This window comes from Ceratosolen solmsi, unplaced genomic scaffold, assembly GCF_000503995.2.
Source record: "Ceratosolen solmsi marchali unplaced genomic scaffold, CerSol_1.0 scaffold6, whole genome shotgun sequence".
Taxonomy (NCBI): Eukaryota; Metazoa; Arthropoda; class Insecta; order Hymenoptera; family Agaonidae; genus Ceratosolen; species Ceratosolen solmsi.
Window position 1 is genome coordinate 5471509 of NW_011948414.1, and position 20714 is coordinate 5492222.

At 24.1% G+C, this 20714-nt stretch overlaps 1 protein-coding gene across 1 annotated transcript; it reads left to right on the plus strand.

Annotated features, from left to right (window-relative positions):
• Nucleotides 1-8672: 8672 nt before the first annotated feature.
• On the plus strand, nucleotides 8673-18832 carry LOC105368378 (probable cyclin-dependent serine/threonine-protein kinase DDB_G0292550). Its single transcript, XM_011507385.1, has 3 exons — nucleotides 8673-8920; nucleotides 15685-17071; nucleotides 17157-18832. The coding sequence occupies exons 1-3, from the start codon at nucleotides 8906-8908 to the stop codon at nucleotides 18830-18832; spliced, it is 3078 nt and encodes a 1025-aa protein (XP_011505687.1). The 5' UTR covers nucleotides 8673-8905.
• The last annotated feature ends 1882 nt before the right edge of the window (nucleotides 18833-20714 follow it).

Consider the following 20714-nt stretch of genomic DNA (forward strand, 5'->3'; position numbering starts at 1 on the left):
ATCATAGTACAAAAACATTACGTATTTAATGCATACTAATTTACATAAGAACATGGTAGCATTAATTGTAATAAAAAATGTTTCGATGAATTTATGTTGGCCAAAATTAAATATATATTTTTTAATACACTAATATATACATTCAATTCAATAATAACATTAATTATTTTAGAATATTTGTATATTTAATTATAATCAAATCGAGATTTTCTTATTATATATTTAATTGGTAATTGAAAATTATATTAATTATAAATGTTAAGTATATTACATTGAAATCAATTGAATTTACAGGAATTTATTTAAAATAATTGGCAGATGTTTTGAATTGTATATTTATAGAATAATATTTCTTTACGTATAATGAAAAATTCATTACATCTTATATCCTTTGATTAATTGTAATTCTGGAGAAAATGTATTACTCATACTATATAAATAGTACATAATTTTTTTTTATGTAATTTTTGCAGTGAAAATAAACAAATACTTAGTTTATAATCTTGAACTACATTAATCCACATTCAAATTATGGCCAAGCATCTAATTTTATATAACAAATTTAATGATAGATTATAATGTGCATAATGTTTTAATTGCGTAATATACGTACAAATTTCTATATATAAGATTATAAAACGTGAAAAATTTGCCGAGAATAAAATAAAATTACATACATACGTATTTTTGTAACGAATATTGATAATTACATGCACTTGACTAACTAATTTTGAAACTAATTTTGTATAATTTTTATTAAATAAAGAGTCACTTGTATAATTATTATAGTATTGAAATAATTCATATAAAAGCCTTTTGTAATTATTGCACAAATACGTGTATTTGATAAATAACATAAGCAATATATATATATATATATATATATATATATATATATATATATATATATATTAATCATTATTGTTATTTAATCAATTGATAAATACTGTTTCTATTATTAATTGCAATTATTAATTTATTCTTAATATTTATATTGTATTTACCAACTTTGATATCCAATTTCTTTAATTGTATTTTACTTATGGTATTACTTTTATTAGAATGGAATAAAAATTATACCCGATATCATTAATTATTTCGGCATTTTAAGTAATGTAAATTAAATAAAATAATGTTTGTAACTCAAGAAGAAATATAAATTAAATCTATGAATTGAGGTAAACTTTGGAAATATGTAGTGAGTAATTTGCAACATCTAGCTCACACGAAACAAAATTCACATTGTAACTGCACCATTGTACTTGTTCATCTTTATCGGATGTCTTAATTACGATAATTTTAGTCTCTTGATTATGCAATTTTACTACAGGAAATATTATGTAGTTTCAGTTGTAGATATTTTTAGTTTTTCCCATAAGCTAAATCAATCAAATTTTGAATTATATACTTTAGGTTTTAATATTAAAATAATAAAATAAAATAAAAAAATTAATATATTAATTACATATTTTCCAAATATTTTCATTTTTCATAAATAATTACTTAAACCTCTTATAATTATTTCGTCTTTATATACTGAATCGAACATAACATTGGAATATTAAATAGTAGAGGGTAGGAAAAATAAATTCTTTTATCAAAAATTAAATTTATGAATTACTTGCAGTAAAAATTATATTTTATTACATTTCTTGAATTTATTTTTGCATTTGCTATAGCAATAAATTTATGAAATTTATTGTATTTTATTATATAAATAATATTTCATAATATCAAGCAGAAAACATAAAAATATCAAGATAACTAAAATTGTGATAAGAAATTTGTAATGTAATAAATTTTTTTATAATTATTATGTAGCAGAAAGTTTAACATTTAATGGTTCTTTAACTATGATTTGAACTAGATATCTTTGTTAATTAATCGATTCAAACATGTTATCGATATAAGAATAATAATTTTAATTTCTATTAATGTTATAAATGATAAAAATATATATGTAAAAGAGTAAATTTATTTGTAATGTAAATTTACATTTAGTATGATAATGAGATAATTTATAATGAGTAATAGAAGCTGAACAATCTTATTGAATCAAGTATATTTGTTTCAATAATTTAAATATTAAATATACACGTAATAATGCAATATACTTATTAAAAATTTTAATAAAATTGACTATACTACTTTATAATAAAATTAATTTTATTTATTGTAATATTATAAAATATTTCCGAGGATAAGCTTACAGTTTAACTGTTTAACATTATAATACAGCTATTAATCTTTATAAAAAGGTTTTCTGATAATTCGTAATTCATCTTAAAAGCACTTATATTATGGAAGATTAGACAAACAATTTAAAAACAACCTTTATTAGCTTCTAATAGTTTTAAAGTATAGAATTTTACATAAAACAATCTATCTTTCTTCGAATACTATTCATTTAATATAAAAGTACATATTTGTTACATAATTACAGAAATTCTATAAGTTTATATACACATATATACATACGCAGATATTCTGTTTCATATAGTTTTGGATAAACTACTTACTGTACATTGCTGTTATATACTGGATACCATATTTTTCTAGTCGATGATTTATTATTTTATAAAGTCAAATAAAAAGTATGAATTTAGTAACTTTCATAATCAATTATTATAAATTACTTGTACAATAATTTTTCGAGGATGTTTGAACAGAATTATATGAGAATATTAAATATAATAAATATTTTTAATTTAATAGTATATTAAATCAAAATGTTCTTTGAGAATAGTCACGATAAAACTTTAATAGCTAGAGGTTGCTGACAGTGAAAGCTTAAAATTAGTTACTATGGCTGATGTGGAATTTCTCTGAAACGAATATAAACATAAATGTAAATATGTCCTTGAGCACACTTATGGCGTGCAATCAAATTTCAATGTTTCCATAGACATTGCAGTCCATGAAAACACGTTAATTACTTATGTAAGTGAACGTGCTTCTACTTAGAACTCTTTCTTTGCTCTGAATTATTATCCTAATTTTTTTATGAGCCTGTTATGTTTTATAGTATTAATAAGAATAGATTGCAATTATTATTATATTAAATTAACATGATAATTAATGATTATTTTATATTTTTTAAATTCTTTACGATTTAGTAACTAATAATTTCTTATTTGCTTTGTATATAAATAAATAAATAAATAAAAAAAATATATATATATATATATATATATATATATATATAAATAAATAAAATAATCAAACAATGAACATTATTGTAACTATATAACATACTACTATATACAATAATTGATTATTTTATAATTTATTAATACCATCACGGAATTTGCGATTTAAGATGATAGAATTTTTATTTTGTATATTCATCATAATGAGAATTGGATTTTTAAAGCCTTATAATAAATAAAGCTTATAAATTGAATCTGATAAGCAGGACATATCGTATAAATCATATATTATAGATAATTGTGCTAGCAATCATTGTAAGCATTTGGTTTTATTAATGATTTATGAACATGTCGTTTATACGAATGAAAATCGCTTGTCACTATAATTGCATAACAATCGATTTTGATTTTCTCTGTATAAATAACTTACAAAATCCATGGTGACAGTAGGTTCGATTTCTATATCTGTACATCTCAATTAGAAAAATACGTTTCACTGTTAAGGTGATTTCTTTGTATGCGATGGTAAAATTAGAAAAATACTGTTTTTCGATTAGTAATTTCTCATGCACAACTGTTATTTATTTTAGCGCTTACACAAGTCGATGTTTAAATACGTAAATAAAAAATCTTGTATTTGGAAAGAGCAAACGTAGTTTATTTTCCATCTAGGTTTGTCTTCTATGACTTATGATTATTTGGAGAATAGATTACAGCGTTAAAAGTTAAGAAGATTTTGAAAGTGCAGATATTTAAATGCATACAATTATAAATCAATTTCAAAATTTTAACAATACTTTTCAACTCGTATATTTTTTATTATATTTTATTTAAACAACATTATATAAAAACATTTATAAATCATACATTCGTATAGATAGTTATGTATCTTTTATTGATTTAATCAATTTATTATTTTATTATCGTTCCTATTCTAAATTGCAAAATCAAAATTGTATAATATTTATTTCAATAAATTTGTGAAATAAATAGAAAAAATGAATAATAATACTCTATTATTTTAATTAAGATAAGATCGATAGAACAGTGGATAAAAATATATCTGAAAATAGAAAATAGTTTATTGAAACAATATTAAAAAACCAATTTTAATGCAAGTTATTATAAATTGTATATAGCATTATTTATTCATTATTAAATAAATATTTCCATATTTTTTAAATAAATAGTACGTTTTATAAAACGAAATCTAGGAATAATTACGTTAAGCAAAAAAGAAAAAAACATGAATTAAATTTTATTGCTTAAATGTAATTCCTTAAAATTGAGTAATGAACGATAATGATTCACACATTTCATTTTATGAAAGATTTTCTTTACATTTCCAATTACAAAGTAGTAAAGATGATTTAAATTTTTATTCTAAATTATAAAGATTAAATTAATTTTCTAATACATTGCTAATAAAATTTGCCTTTAAGTGCGCATTAAAACTACGTTATCGACCTATAAAGATATAATAATTGTTGCAAAACTTAAGTTTTCTTGTACAATGCAATTATGAAAATTACTACTTTCAAATATACCTTTAAACGGTCAGCGAAAATATTAAACGAAATTTAAAAATATTTAGTCTTTAATACATCTATCTTTTAAACAACGTCTTAATTGATTAATTAAAGGATTATTATTGTAATAAATTAATTATAAATAACAAATAATAACTTATACAGTTAACAGGAAATATATATATAATGTAGAAATTCATTATAAATCTATAAAATACATAATTAGCTTATTAAAAATTATATAGTATAATTATAAATCAAAAATAAAAAATGTATACATTTTTATTTCATTATAATCGTAATAATAAATCCTAATAATTTGGAAGACAGTTATTACCATTGTTAAGTAAAACGACGAATTCCATAACAATTGAAATATAGCCGATTTAATGTAAGTTACATATTGTACATTCATTTTTCACGGATGAAATTTTGTATGTCCTATTTCAGCTGGGGTACTATCAAACTCGGAAATTTTTTGGATAACATAGTACTAGTTCAAATTGTAAGTGCCTATAGATCTTGAACAAAGAGGAAACGGCCATATATTTCAAATATAGACAAGCCAATTCATTCTTTTTAATGGACAGAGAGAGAGAGAGAGAGAGAGAGAGAGAGAGAGAGAGAGAGAGAGAGAGCCCTTACCTAAAACAGTTTAAGTAGCAGAAAATAGAAAGATTTTAATGTATGGTTGAATCTTGTATAATGAGAACCGGTCTGAAGACTCGAACTTTTAATTAGTTAGTTATTTGATATAAATATGTATTTCATAATTTTACCACCTTTATATTCATATTTGCAATACTTATACACGCACACACACACACAGACGCGCGCGCGCACACACGCACGCACACACGCACACGCGCGCGCGCGCACATACACACACACACATACACACACACAGAGACACACGTACACATAAAATATATGTGTGTGTGTACTTAGTTACACATGTTAGATTGATTTTGAATTTTGTAACTTACTATTTTTATACAATCATATAAATAAACATGTAATGAAATAAACTTTTTTCTTTATATGTGATTATAATACAAAATGAAGAGAAAAAACATCAAACGATTAACATTTTAAACAAATTGTAGGAATTTCAGTTTCAAAAGAATTCTGATTCCTGTTTGTAGTTCAAGAAATTCCATGAATTTCAATATCCACTTTCGATAGTAGTACATGATTACGTATGCACGATAGCTCAATCTTAAACTCGCATACTTATATATCCCATTATAAGTTTAAATGATCATCGATTTTATTCTCAGGGTCGATCGAAGTCAGGAATATCTTCTTTTGAGGAATACCCACCAGATACTCTCCCGTAGTGTAGCCTACTTTCTCCATAAAGTGAATTTTTCTTTGTAACCCAGCGCGTGTGAGGAGCCACCGCTCACTCGCTTTTCTCCTCTTCTCGACCGTCTGTCGAACGATTTTGTACATTCGCGCTTCGAAATCTTATTTTCTCTTTCTTACTACCGTCAGTTTTACTAAGTTCCTTATACTCTTATTTTATCTCTTCTATATTTCAATTTATTGAAAATGTTGATTATGAATAATTCTTTAAATAGAACGCAGTCAATTTATTTAATGTGCTGATTTATGTTTTAACCCATAATTAGAGCAGATGCTTGCTCTTACAACATTTTTAATAATTTACAAAGTCAAATAGCTTATGATGCCCAACAGCGATACTTCAAATATTATTGAGTCATAACTTTATAATTAATATAATAAAATCATTGTGTTTACTTAGGAGAAACTTTTCCTCTTCATTTTTTTTTCTAATTTTTTTTCTAATATATATATATATATCGTGTATTTATAAGCGAATATTAATTAATAATGCTAAAGTATAAATATTTTAACAGCCAACTCAAACCAATTATATAATTTATTTCATTTATACTACACTTAAGGAATCATCAAATATTTCGAGTTAAAATTATACAATTTTATTTTAAATTATAATATATATGAAGTGACTTCGAATAAATAATTTTAAATAAATACATGGATTTGTACGTAATAATAATTTTTAGTTTGTACGTAATAATAATAATAATAATAATTTTTGTAATTTATAAAATAATATTTTTATATAACGAAAAAAATATAATCAAAATTACGTTTTTAGTTTGATTCAAATTCGATTGCAATAAAGCTATTTACTATATGGTGATATACAAATAATATGAACTTTTAAACATAACTTGTAATTACTATTGCAAAATTTAGGAACAACTATTGAATTTTTGTAAATGTTATAAATTATAGAAACGGTATTTATAATAAAATTTGAGATCATTAATGATCAATAGTGCATTAAATCTTGTTTAATTTATTTTTCATACGATTATGAGCAATCACAATAATTATATATATATATATATATATATATATATATATATATATATATGTATATATATAGTGCGTGGAGAAATATATATCTGAGATGTATGTATATAATGCGTGTAGAGAATTAAATCGATGATAAGTGTAACCTATATAAATATATAAGATGAATGAATAATGTATAAAATACTTGAAATTTTTCAGTTTTACAAAAAATTAAAAATGTTTCCATTTCATTAAATTTTGTATTCATTTTATAAGTATGTCATGAAAAAATATGAATTGGAGCTAATTATTTATGGAATATATATATAGTAAATATAGAAATATGTTTTATTACAAGAAATATAGAATTTAATAATAATTTACTTATCTTTAATGTTAATTATAATTAGATATTTATAATTTAATTTATAATTTTCATTTATTAATTTCATACTTTGATTACAAATAAAAATTTTCTGTAATTTTTTGTTTGTCTGAAAATTGAGTTTTTTTAAAACTAGCTTAAACCATTGAATTAAATAGAAGAAAATAAATAAATATATTTATTCTATTTATTATACTTATTGTTCATAAGAAAAAAATGTATCTACAATTATAATTAGATATTAAATATTATTAACTATTATATAAATAGACATTTTTATAGAAATTATTTCATGCTTATTAAATTCAAGTATTTTCTATATGCAATGTACGTAAATAAATCGATTTTTAGTATGGATACTATATGTAACTATAAAAAATATATCATAAAAAATAATTTTAATATGCAAGAGACGATTATATTCGTAATTTTATAATCGTAATTAGAAAATTAGATCATATTAATTATAATACCGGTTTAATTTAACTACTTTCTTATATAATATAGTTGTGAATGCCTAACTCAATTTTTAGAATAAAGAACAAATTACAAACCAACTCTGTATAAAATTAACCTTATACTAAAAATTGATAATATATAATTATTATTATTATTATAAAAGCCTGTAATTGAAATACCAATAACATTAGCAATGCTATTTGTTTTAATTATTAATACATAAATTAATGGATATGTATTAAATGAACTCGTTTTTAATTTATCATTGTATAATACGAAATGTCCGCAAAATAAGGACTGAAATCTTTAACGAAACTTCAATCCTTCACATTATTATGTGGAACATTAACTAATACACCTGACCGCGAATCCATCATGATTATAATTATGTTAATTATTTAAGTTGGTATTATTTTCAAATGAATCTGCTTCTATGCTCCTGTAAAACCGGCTCATTCATTCATAAAAACAGACTTTCATTTCTTTGCACATAGTTTTACTTCCCTTTCGTTACCCACACACGTAGGAGTCGCGCTACTGACATTCTCCTCACGCGTCTGAATGAGATAGACAAACGATGAACATCTCCGTTCCTACAATCATTCCCGAAGCAAGAAATTCACCTAGCGGTTCGTCGTCGTCGCTACTGACCAAACCATAGAATGGCACCAGCATGGCGCTATCCTTAGTCCTCGTACGAGTTGGAATATGGTGGGGTAGGAGAGAATGTTGAGTCGAGCTATAGTCTATATAAGCTGGGAGCTCGCTAAGTGAGACTCAATATTTTTTGAGAGCGAGTGAGCTTCGCGCATCTCTTCGCGCGCTCGCGTTGAACGACACCACGTGTAAGCTGGTGTTCACATATTTAATTAAAGAGCAATGACCGCGACAATGTGAATTTATTTTGCACAATATTCGTCTTGTCGGGACAATATACTTAGGATTTGCTGCTTTTTGGAGCAGTGAATTTAACCACAGCGTGAATTAGAGTTCGATTAGTCGATTTGAAGTGATAATTACCAGATAGTGTCATGGTGCGTAACAAGGTACGTTGATTGTAATGAGTGTGAAAGTTCTGTCAGCAATTTGACTTTTAGGAAAGCAGTGTCAAATATGAAGAGATTTGAAATCTGCGCTTCATTTGTTATTAGCACATTGAAGTTTACAAGTTGTTTGTTTGAAACACGCATTCTATTTCCTTTTTTTTTTTTTTTTTTTTTTTTTTAAGGGTTTTTGTGCTATTTTTTAATGGCATATTATTGTTTAATAATTCATAAAATGCCGGTTTATATTAATACTGATGACTCGTGATTACTGTAATACAAATGTCATAATGCACCGAAAGTAATTTGTAATAATCAATAATAGCGCAATTAAAAATCTATTCAAATTTCCAATTATGCTTGGATATTAAGAAGTAAGTTTATTATAATATCTAGCGAAATGAAAAATATCAAACGAACATTTTTCATAAATAAATTTAAATAACTTTTTTTTTCTTTTTTACTTATATATTTCATATAAATATAATATAATTGAATTTTTGTTTTTGTTTTTGTTTATTATTATTATTATTATTATTATTAGAGAGAAGGAAAATATCAAAGAGGCTTTCCCTTTTTAATATTTTTTTCACGATTTAAAATATTTTGTCCGATTTATTCTTTTGAATAGTAAATGCTGATAAAAATAAAAATTCAATAATAATGATTATTATAAATGAATTTTTTTACATTATTATTAAATGTTTAAATTGATTAACATTATTGAATAACTTTTATTAATTTTATTATAAATTTTATTCTATTTTATTTTGTAATAAGATCATAAAAAGTAGTTTCAAATAAGTATTTAACTACAAACTTATAAAACAAATTGATATATTAGTGTTTGAGTAATTAGTAATAGTATCTAATTATTGTTATGCGATATTTCAATGTATTTCCTTTTTATAAAAGTAAGAAAGATGAAGAAATATTTTCAGGAAAAAAAACATCCTATAATTTGTTACGTATTGTATTTCTATTTTGGCAAATATTTCTATTAGTATAAACTTACTTATTATAAGCATGCAGATTATGTAATTACCGTGAAAAAGAAAATCTAAACAATATAAAGAAAATAAAGAATGATAAGTAGAGAAAGAAACGAAATGAGCGAATGTAAGCTAAGAGGGGCAAGGAGAGTGAGAGAGAGAGAGAGAGAGAGAGAGAGAGAGAGAGAGAGAGAGAGAGAGAGAAATCGGTTAGTAATTCAGTAAGCATAAATGGTAAAGTCTCTTGACACATCAATCGCGGAAGCTCCCACGTCCCCACGAGAGGCATAAATACAGTTTGTAAGTATCATTAGTTGTGGATGTTCGATAATTGAGGCTAATTTTGATTTCTCGTTGTAGTGAAGTTTGTTAATGTAGTGCAGCCTGATGTTTCTATATAGAATAATTAATTTCAATGAGTGATAATTATACGTAATACTTATACCAATAATACCAAAAATTATAAATATATTATATGATTATAACATTATTTTTATAGCATCTTTTTAAAATTATTATTAATCTATAAATTCAAATACTAATAGACATATTGTTTTGGTTTTAATTTATACCATTAATGGATTTGTAGTTTTTACATTATTGTATTATATACTATGATTATATAATTGCATTAAAATATAACTTTTATTTTTATTATTATAAAAATAATACTTTTTCCATTTCAAAAATTTTTTGACTAGAGAAGAATTATTTAATCTTTTAAAATTACTAATACTTTTTTTATACTAGATATTAGTTTTTCCTAAGTATTAGTTTTTCAATTTATTTATATATTCTATTAATTATATGTTTAAAGAAAGGGTTTTTAATTTTATATGATAATGAATAGAGGCTAAAAATATTTTTTATTGAATATATTGAATATAATTATTGAAAATGAATAAATATGTTAAATATAGACACGTCGTCATGCTAAAATTGAATAATACTCTTTAACTGTTAAAATAATATCAGTATATAAATTACCATATGTGTTACTAAGATTCTTAGTTATAAATGTACGAGGAATTTTTAAGTATTAAAAAATTGATTAACAATTGATGCATTCATTTCAAAGTAAAATAATAATAAATTAAAAACATAAATTATTAATAATATTGATTATATTTGTCACAAAATTATATTTTATCATGTTTTATTTAGTTTGAATAAATTGAAATAAAAAAATTTTATTTAACACTTGTAAACTATTCATGATTAATTCTTTATATTAATAATCAGTTTATGATATATTGACATATTTGAAAATATTTACAATTATACAGTAAAAATAAATATAAATATAATTAATCCTAGCTTTTCTATCAAAAATTATAAATGCAATTATTTGTTTGGTAATTAAATAATTATTTTAAACATTTATAAAGTACGATAAAGAAAATATTCAAAGAGCCTAAATTAAAATTATATTACGTAAAATATTATTTATTCTTCATCGTAATGCAAATATATTTTATTTAATATTTCTGTCATAGATTATATTAAATAAATATTTGTTATTGTCTTTTAGAACATTATATCACCACTTATGAAATTTATTTAGTATACTTTCTATATAAATATGTATATATCCATAATACTATGTGTTTAAGTATACATGTTCATGTACACATATTCAAGAATAATTTAGATAGCGTTAGATCTATGTATAAATCAATTGTTATTTATTAATATTTATATACCGTTACATTAAAATTAATATCATTACTATTTCAAATGTTTCTGAATAAGAAAATATGAATATTTTAAAGTGAATAAAATTAATTTTATTGATTCAATTTACCATCATAACCAAAGAATTGCATGAAAAATGTATTTTTTGACTTTCGCAAAAATTAAACTAAATTTAAGAATTATTTGCTTCATAAATTTGTTTAAGATTTTGTAATAAACCAAAGGTCGATTTTTAAACATGTCGAAGAATGTACTTTGTTCTTTATTTCTTCAGTAAAAGATTGGCACACCATAAGAAGCAATTAGCAAGTTTTACAAAATTTTGCAGCGCGTTCATTGTGTCGACGGTACTTCTGACGCAATTGTGCATTGTATAAAATAGGGACATAAGATCTCTGAACACTTCGTAATAACACAGGCTTACATTTAAAGTTCATAAATTTAGTTTAAAAACAACCTATAAAATCAGTTATATATATATATATGTGCATACTTATTTACAAAATTAACATACAGAGTACAAAATTTTAATCTACAACATTCAATAGATAAAGAAACCTTCAAAATAAATTTTATTTATTTGAATTTTATTTATTTATTTATTTCGTAATCTTTTAAAAAAAGATAACGAAAAATAAATTTTATAATATTTAGCCTATTTTTCAACATTGCCAATAAATAAGATATATAATACATTTATTTCTAATTAGAGAATACAGTATGTAATAATTATCTTTGATGTAATGTAAATAAAAAGAGTCTGAATATTGAGCAACAATACAATATGAATATTTTAAAGTGACTAAAATTAAATTTAGCAAGCTCATAACGATGTGACTTTACATATTGTAAACTTATGAATAAAATTCAAGAAATTAAATAAATAAATCGTTTTAAAGTAGTAATTATATATTAATCAAATATATAACGAATAGATGATATATTTATTTTTAGCATTCATCATTATTCAGCTTATTTTTAGCATCGTGATAGAGGAAATCAACTGCTGTACTTAGATTCCACTATTAAAAAATTCATTTTAATTAATTAGTTTACTTTCGTTTATAAAATAATAAATTAGTATTATATATATATATATATATATATATGTATATAACTTTTCGATATACAACAAGTGTTATATAACATGATATCTTTTTTTCATACTCTCCTCATTAACAAGATAATCGGTTTCATTTATCAGTACTTGAAATCACCATTTTCCGTATCTTTTATTTAATCTATAATTTTATACTGCTTAACTAATAGAACTATCAAATGACAAGAGATGAAGTATCCAAATAATAAAAAATCAGTATATAAATACATAGTATTATTAGTGTATAAGTACAATTTATAATTCAAGAATAACGGAAGAATTCATACAAAATAGTATCATATATAACTAGTGGAACGATGTTCCAATAAAAGGTATTTTAAAATAGGGATATTTGAAAACATAAAGAATTAAATTGAAAAAATTAAATCTTTTCAATTAATATATAGAAGTAATTAAAAACACATAAAGATTTGTTATGTGAATAAAAAATTGTTATTATATACACAATTGTTATTATATATTAATAAGAAAAATAAAATAAAATATTTCAATTGAAAAAAAAAAACAATAAATAAAATATAAATAATTAATAAACAAGATTTTTATAATTAAATATATAATGATAATTAAATAAAGTATTATAGATACAGTGTAATTACAAATATTTTAAAGCGAAAAGATATTATTATAAAAGAATAAGTAACATAAAGAAGCATGTAAATACATTGTATTAATAAAATAATTTGTAAGATTAAAAACAAATATTATGAATAAGATAAATTGAAAAATAAGATGTTCGAACACACATGAGAGTAAATAATTTAAGTGTAAAAAGTGTATAAAAATAGTAAAGAAATTTCTAGATAATAGAAAATCTATATAAATAGATAATATGTGAATATAAAAGAAAAGCAAATATATATATAACTATATATTTGGTGAAAATATAAAAATAAATACAAAAATAAAAAAAATGATGAAAAAAGATAACAAAAAATAAATATGTAATATAATTTTATGGTACGAAGCGAAAAAATAAATAAATATATGAAAGCGAAGAAAGATATTATAGTAATAAAAAGTAGAAGTATTATACAACATAGACGTTTTAGAGAAAGTGAGGAGTATAGGATATAAAAATAGAAATAATCTTGAGAAAAAAATTAGTTTATTTTATATGACAATATAGAGTGGCAAAAACGAGAATTTTAATAATATGAGGAAATTATATAAATAGATATAAAGCTTAATTTTAAAAACGCCAAATTATATTAAAAGTATAGAAAAGATATATCGTTAAAATATTTAAAATATAGAATGTATATAAAGTTTAGAAAATAAGAGAAACGTTATGATATAAAAAATATAGTTGTTATTAAAAATAAAGTATAGTTAAAAATAATAACGCAACAATAATGTGAATAAAAAATAAAATAATTAAAAAAAATAATAGGCGTAATAAAAAGACTCATAGAAAAAGGAAAATATTAATGTTAAATATAAAGAGGCAAAGAAAAATGTTTCATGATTATAAATTATAATTATAATACATTTGTACTTCAGTTGTATATTGTAACGATATAGTCGTGAATAGAGAATAACTATATTTTTTTTAAGTTAATGTTTTAAATTTTATTAAAAATTTTTTAATTTTTTAAAGTGAATATTACAAGCTATATTTTCTAAAATATGATTAAATTTTTAAACGAAATTAACTTTTAGAGTACTAATAATATTTATATATAATATAAAATTAAGATATATTAATTTATAAATTATAATATTTATAAATATTTTAACTTGGCATATTCATGTGTGTAATTATATTATTTATATTATATTTCTATTATTTAAGGATCTTTGCTATCTTAATTTCTTACATATTTATTTGAAATTAATATTATGTCAGCTTATTTTAGTGAATGAAAGAATTATCGTAACCTTGGTTTCACTTATGTGATGACGTGAGAACTAAATGATCGCAAAAGAAATTTTATTTACATATGTATATTATTCTTATGAATAATAATAATAATTATAATATAGTATTGGAGAGAGAAAGTTGCATTTATGTTATAATTATTCTCTACCTTTTATGAATCTAGTACATTAGAGCACATTTTCTTTGTCTTTTAAATAAACGAACGTATGGACAGATTTTAAGGAATGTTTCTTCAATTTTATTATAGAATTTTTCAATTTTGTTTTTAGGACTTTTATATAGTGTCTGTATGAAGTTTTTTGGAATCGTCTTTAGAAAAATTTTCTTCTGCTTACATTTGGTCTTTTTTAATTTTGCGAGTTACGGAATTCTGTAATCGAGATAATTGTAATTTTCCATTAAATTTTTCATATTAATTTTCGAATAAGTAAATAAAACTTATTTATTTCTCATGTTTTTTGCAAAAACATCGCTGTGCTTTATCTTGTTTATTTTCTATCATGAAATGAAATTTGTCCCACTGGTAATTACTATATATTATAATTTTTTGTTAGATTTTACTGTTTAATATCGTAAGTGATAGTAATAAAGATGAACTATAGTATATTTAAACAAGTATAATAATAAAATTGAAATCATTATATTATTAGAAAAAATTAATAGTTTTAGAAAAAAATGAAAAAAAACGGAATAACTTATGAAGTTCCATTATTTTAATTATGTTCAATTATAAATTTATATTATATTATGAATACTTTATATTATTTAATATGTATTAATTATATTATATTATTATAATATATTTTATAATATAATATAATATTATATTTATTAATAATTTAATGTTATATTGCTACTTAATCTTATGATGTTGTCAAGTAAAAAATTATTTTCCTTTGTATAGAATGTTAGTGATTTAAAATACTAAATGTAGTATAAGATCCGTTATTTTAATTATAATCAATCTATTAAATAATTAAATATTTTTAAATAATTAACGTTCTATATCAAGTAAAAAAAAAAAAAAAAAAAAAAAAAAAAATGAAAATGAAACTGCAGTCAATAATTTTCTTTTCAGATGTCGATTGTTTTATTTTTTGTGTTATTAATCGGATATCAGACAACTGCAGTAATCAATAAATCAAATCCTCCGTTAACGTATGAATACAAAAGAAATGATTCCGTTGAAGCAGAAAATAGAGTCGGTAACTTATACAGGCCACCGGCTGATGATTATGGACCACCTTCGAATAATAATTATAACGAGATTAGTCCAGTTTATGGACCTCCTGAATTAACTGGAGATCAGAGGCCACCACAAATTTTTGATTCACCACCACCGGAACAACCACCACCGCCACTATCTCAATTTAATTCACCTCAATCATCCTTTTCGTCTTATAATCCATTGAGTAAAGTTAAAACGCAATATGGTGTACCTAAATCAACTTTTAAGCCACTACCATCACTTCCCAATCATAATTTCAATTTACCACAACCTCAATTTGGTTTATCTAAATCTGAATTTAGTTTACCGAAGCCTCAGTATGGCCCACCAAAATCTCTTTATGGTCCCCCAAAACCTAATTATGGATCGCCTTTATCCTCTTTTAGACCACCAAAGCCCGAGTATGGATTACCTTCGAAGTTTAATATTCCTACAATGTCTCAATATACTTTACCATCTAGTAATTCTGGACGGCCTTCTTGGGATAACGGAGTATCTATTCCGTTATCAATTGAAGCTTATGGGCCACCTACGAAAGAACCTTTTGCACCATTTGTGTCAAAACTTCAAGATAATTATGCTCCTCCGCCATTGATTCAAGCATTACCTCAGCAACAATATAGTGTTCCAGTTAATAATGAAATCTATAATCCACCACCTCCTCCATCTTCTGGTATTCCAGCTCCTCCAACACCACCTGATATAAAGTATGATGGATGGCAACCAATAGCTGGACTGACAAGTTCTTCTGATCAACAACAACCTGTTTCAGACAATTATAATCTTCCTCTTCCTTCCAATAATTATCAATCTTCGGATGCTTTTGCACCTCCAACAAATGCATACGAACTTCCTGTTGGCGATCAAGGTTCTGGAAGTGATTTTTCTTTAAGCAATGGTCATCCTGCGCCAATTTTATCAACTTCCAACGTACCAAGCGATTCTTATGGAACACCACTTAATAACCCAGAAGATCACAGTCTAAAGTCATCCGTTTCACAATCTACCATTACTCATGAAAGTAATGGTTTACCACCACCAGCTTTGCCACAATATGAACCACTTCATAATAATCATCCACATATTGATAGTTCTTCATCCAGTAATATCGACCAGCACCATTTAAATGGACAATATCCAGGTACTAATGGTAATTCACTGTCAACGGTTAAAACTACTAATTTTGAATTACCATCGAATCCCGAAATACCGATAGCTGATTTCCACAGTAACTCAGGTAACAATAATTTTTTTTTACAGTCTATCTAATCTAATCTAATTTTATGATTAATCTATTTTGCAATTTTTGTTGTTTCATTTAGGTGAAAATGGCTTAACTTTGCAACAACTACCAGTTATTCCTTCTGCAAATTATGATGTCTCTGTCCCATCAAATACACATGGCCCTATTCCTTCATCTATATTATCAAATGGATTATTTTCACTATCAAACACTATTCGCGGTAGCAAATTCCCACTATTTAATCAGTTTGATTTTAGTTTCCACAAAAATAATGGAAATAATAGAAATCGGCATCATGGAGGACATAGAAGTCCACCACTCCCATATAATGGTTTTGTTCCTCCGCGAAGGCCGCCGATGAAATTCCGGGATTCTGTTCCAATAAAATTACTATCCAATCTCAACCAATACTTACCACCAAATAAACCATATAAAATTTATGGACCACCTTCAATTCAACAATTGCCCAATAGACAAAACAACATATTTCAGACCTCACCAAATTCATTTGCCCCAAGTAATTCATTTGGCAGATCTAATGGATTTAAAGTGCATGCGGCCTTAGCTGCACCAGACGCTAATTATGGTATACCACTGTCATTCAATGATTTTAATACTCCTGCTCCTTCTTTAACATATGGAGCACCGAATTTCGGACCAGCTTCTTCTATTGGCGCTACGGGTAATTTGTATAATAGTGCACAATCATCTATTGTACCTACCTACGGAGCACCTGCATTTTATGCTTTCGAACACGATTGCAACAATAATAAACATAATTCGCAATATAATTTTGGTAACAGCAATAATGATCTATTGAAAATGAGTGCTTCTAATAATCAAATTTTTTCTAATACTCAAGTTGAAAGTACTGCTTCTGAGGATGTAAACGATGACAAATTACCTATCAATTTAGCGCCAAATGCTTTGACTTCATCTTATAATGCACCAAATTTAAATGAACTAGAATTAAAAGATTATGAAAAGCAACAAAATACTTTTAAAGATAGTTATGGAAATACTATAGACAATTACAAAGTATTGGATCAAGCAAATGCTGCAATAACCACTTATGACAACACAGTTTCTAATACAGTGTCAAACTCATCTAAGCACAGTCAAAATTCATTATTGGACGTTTCTACAAATCCTGGCCCAGAAAATCTTTCAGCTGAGTCACTGACGGCTACCTTAACGGCACAGAGTTACGGCCAAGATGATAAGAGTATATCACAATCTGATATTGATGCTACACAGTTTATAAAATCAGATGAAGCGAATCAAGCTTTAGCCTTAGCTCAAAGTCTAACAGTAGATGGCGATGGATTTCAAATAGAAGGATCAAAAGGAACGTATACATTACAAATTCAACCAGCTGATGGTGGATACGGTACCGATAATTCGGATGGAAATATTCAACACGATCAAGTCTTATCCAACGGTTTACTGCAGAATATCCTTGCAGCTATTGAAGAACAACCAGAAGGTAAGCAGATTCAAGGAGCAATACAATATCGAAGCATAGAGAAACGTAATGAAGAAGATTTGACAAATGCTGCAAGTTCATCGTTAGTTAGCATAAAATCGAATTCTGACAGTTCTTTAGCTGATAAACAATTAAATAAATTAGAAAACGCAGAGAGTACCAATGAGAATTTGAATACATCTAATAATGATAGGGTAGCATTATTTTTTGATAAGGATTATAATAATACGAATAAAGAAACGCAAGTGATAATAAACAATGCAAAATAATTCGAACACATGCATGAAAAAAAAAAAAAAACGAAAAAAATTGAAAATCAATGTTACGGAACAAACAATTGTTCTAATTATTTAATTATCCGAGGTATCAAATATTTCATTTAATTAATGAAAATTTGACAACTTCCAATAATATTTTTATTAAAAGTGCCATGCAAAAATGAAATATTTTGTATATAACATAATAACTACACATCGTAAGTATTAAAAATAATCGTTTAATTACTGGTGAAGTTTTTTTTTTATTTGAAGTAATATTTATTCATCGAATAAAAATAAAGACAGATTTATGATTTTATATTCCTTAAAAAATAACTACTGTATTTGAGAGAAAGTAAACATTTTTCTTAAGTAGCGCTAGTTTTCACTCTCACGATCCAATCGTAAATATTAAAGAGTTTCAAGATCGTTGAAAGCAGCAACAGTAGTGAAAGAGATGGAAGGAGGTAAAGACACGAGAGAAAAGAAGATCTTTTCTCAACTAGTGGCACTGTCTCGACGAAAGTAGTTACTGACCTTTGGGGTCACCACTTGCCTTGGTGAAATCATGTCACTATCTTGACACAAATACCATTACTATGGAAAATTATGTTTATAAATGAGATTTTAACGGGCTATTTTATGTTAATGTTTGAGGTAAATTGGCTTTTGTTATAGATTTTACATTAAACGAAAAATGCAATTATAAGTTACTATTAACTTTCATAATTTACATAAACGCTTAATAATTAGTAATACAACAGTATTGATTATAGGACATTTATATTATTCATTGCAAGAAATAATCTCATATGAAGTGACTGACTGTGTAAAGCTGTATGGATGTTATATTTTATATTGGATCATCTTTATAATATAATAGTTGGTTCACACAAAGCTTATAATAATGTTTCATGAAAAGACTGTAAATGATTGTATACATAATGTACAAATGAAGTTTTAAGCTAATCATGGCATTCATAATAGTAGTTTAACTTAAAAATTTATTATCCGAATAAATATATTGTGAAAGTAAAAATATACGAAGAAAATTTATTTATTATTTCAAACATAAACCACTTATGCGAAATGATAGAAAAAAAATAAAAATTTAAAAGATAACTAGGATTTTATAATTATATGTATTCTGCATAGTTTCCAGTAAAACTATACGAAAGAAAATTATAAACATACATAAGATATTTAATCCGATATCATTCGTTAAAATTTGTTCAATATTATTAATTTGCATTGACTATATTTCTAAGCCATAAAAGCGTTCTTGTATGCTTTGCGGGTTATTATGTACTTATTAATTTATTTTTTTTATTTGTAATAAGAAATCCAAAGACATTTGGAATTCATTATCCGACGAGCAGTTGTAGTGATCTTTCTCGTTGGATTGAGAACAAGTTTTGAGTGTACACCATACGTATTTTGTGTATACATTGTATCGCATTTGTGTAAATATACGAAAATTTTGTAAATAAAATGAATTTACATTTCTTTACACCTTTGATAATAGTATAATAATAATAATAATAATAATAATAATGATGATGATGATAATGATAATAATAATAACAATAAAAAAAATAATAATAATAATGATGATGATGATAATAATAATAACAATAAAAATAATAATAATAATAATAATAATAATAATAATAATAATAATAATAATAACGATACCACGGCTATAATGTTGCATCTATAACATTTATTGTATTAATCGAATTTTATTGATAACGTGTTTTTCCAATGATCAAATGAAAATAATTATTTTAATAATAATTTTTTTTTTTCATAATAAACATTTATTAATTAGAATGAACGAGTATCTATGGAGTTTGCTGTTTTTGATGTTTTTGTAAAAGACTTTTTATTAAGT